Source organism: Brassica oleracea, chromosome C4 (genome assembly GCF_000695525.1).
Source record: "Brassica oleracea var. oleracea cultivar TO1000 chromosome C4, BOL, whole genome shotgun sequence".
Taxonomy (NCBI): domain Eukaryota; kingdom Viridiplantae; phylum Streptophyta; class Magnoliopsida; order Brassicales; family Brassicaceae; genus Brassica; species Brassica oleracea.
In genome coordinates, this window is record NC_027751.1 from 24,056,122 (window position 1) to 24,058,159 (window position 2,038).

The 2,038-nt window shown below is 36.8% G+C and overlaps 1 protein-coding gene across 1 annotated transcript; it reads left to right on the forward strand.

The window, feature by feature from the left end:
• Nucleotides 1-1,067: 1,067 nt before the first annotated feature.
• Nucleotides 1,068-1,481, forward strand: LOC106338442. The gene has a single exon (XM_013777417.1). The coding sequence runs from the start codon at nt 1,068-1,070 to the stop codon at nt 1,479-1,481; it is 414 nt and encodes a 137-aa protein (XP_013632871.1).
• Nucleotides 1,482-2,038: the final 557 nt, after the last annotated feature.

Below are 2,038 nucleotides of genomic sequence, written 5' to 3' on the forward strand. Positions count from 1 at the left end.
GTATTTCTCATTTTATTTTTTTTGTTTTTGATCTTTGTTCCACTAGATCATTATTTGGTTTTTGGATTTAAATAACTTTAAAATTTTGGCTTTCAGATCTTAATTGGGTTTTCAGTTCCAAAACCCGATTAAGATCTGAAAACCAAAATTTTATTGGATTTAACAGGTTTTGGAAATGTCACTAGACCTGAAGAGACCCGGCTAAACCCGAACTAAATTTGAATAAATTTTTTATAGTATTTTAATGAGGCCGAAATTCAAAAACCCAAAAATCCAAAAATCTGATTGAACCCAAACCAAGACCTAATTGTTTCTAATGGGATGAAATTCATAAACTCGAAAAACCAAAACAAGATCTTGAAATATTAAAAGCTAAAGTATCATACACAATCTTTTCAGCCTTAGTATACTCTAGTTTCATTGCCAAATCATAAACCCGAAAAACCAAAACAAGATCGTTGAAATATTTCAAAGAAACAAAGTGTAATCTTTTCGCTTTTAAATCATATATAAATGTCAGCTTATGGCTCTGAAAATGTTGTGTACCTTTGCCGGCTTGGTGTAACTGTCGTTTCTATTTTGATTATTAATCCAACAAATTACAAAAAAACTTAGTTGTTTTAGTTAGAGTGTCAAATCATAGTGTACAAAGTATATTATATATAGATAATGATATAAACCATGAACGATGGTGAGATTATTTTTATTACATATTGATATACTGTATATGTCATTGGGGGTCTCCTTGTTGTGACTCTATCTCTCTCAACTCTGTTTTTTTTCTTCAGATGGCTAGCTGGTCGTGCATCTGATTTTCGGTTGGTGCTGTATTTGTTCTTCTTCACGGAAGGTTTAAGGTACTTTAAACACACTTTTCGATTCTTGATCTATTTCTTAGATAGATTTGCTTCTTTTCTAAACGAGGTTGACTTTTTGTCTTTGCGACAGTCCCACGACATCATTGACTTTTTTTGGGGTCAAATCACTGACGTGTTACCTTAAATCTGTTAGAAGATCCAAATAAGCCTGAGTTTCTCTGTTTCAGAGATAGGAAAAGTCAAAACTAGATGGATATAGATGTGGAGTCAGAGCTCATTTCACTCATTTCTCAACTAATTAACGCCGCCGATGATGACAGTACTGATTCCGGAACAGATTCAGATTCAGAGTTGGAGGAGTATCGGAATGTAAAGTTCATAAGGATCATAACACCGTTGATTCAGATCATCTCTGTCGTCAGATCTGTTGATTTCGATGCCTTGCCGAAGAAGCCTGAGTCGAAGCTCATGTCCCTCGTCGCTCAAGCAGTCTCTCTCTTCAAGCATGATTCCCTGCCGGAGCCTCTTTCGAAGCTCATATCACTAATCTCAAGAAAAATCTCCATGTCTGACTCTGATTTGTTCTTCCCCATAGTCCTTCGCCGAACACTCGGACTAGACCCAGCTCCAAAGCTCGTATCACTCGTCCGTGAATCTATATGAATTCTAAGAGACTTGTTCAGTTATGCCCTCAGCGACAAGTATCCATCGACAAAGGAGGAAAAATCAAAGTCTTTCGAGAAGGCCAAGTGGAATTGTTTCATCGGAAGATGGAAAAAATTCAAGTTATTAGGAGGAGAAGACTTTACTCATTTCATTTGTGGGAGTTACAATGGGGAGTACTGTAGACGCCGGTAAACCGGGATGACATAAACGATAAAATAAAAGCGATGTTAAGGAAAATAGACGAATGTAAGAACGAATACAAGAACGATAAGAAATTGTATTCGCAAACAGACATGAAGTCGAGATATGATCTCTTTCCTTAACTCAAAATATTCGCTCCGTTAGTGAGACGGGACTGTACGAATATAAAGTCCCATGATACAACCATGGCAGACGAATCACGTCTCACTCGTGATCGCCCTATCGAACTATAAACTCTACGAAACACTCTCGTATTTCTGACTTACGCTAAGGGATTTTTGCTGTTGGTTTCGATGTGAAAAAAGTTCAGAAATGAAGGAAGAGGAGAGACGATATTTAAAGAGACGGAGAAG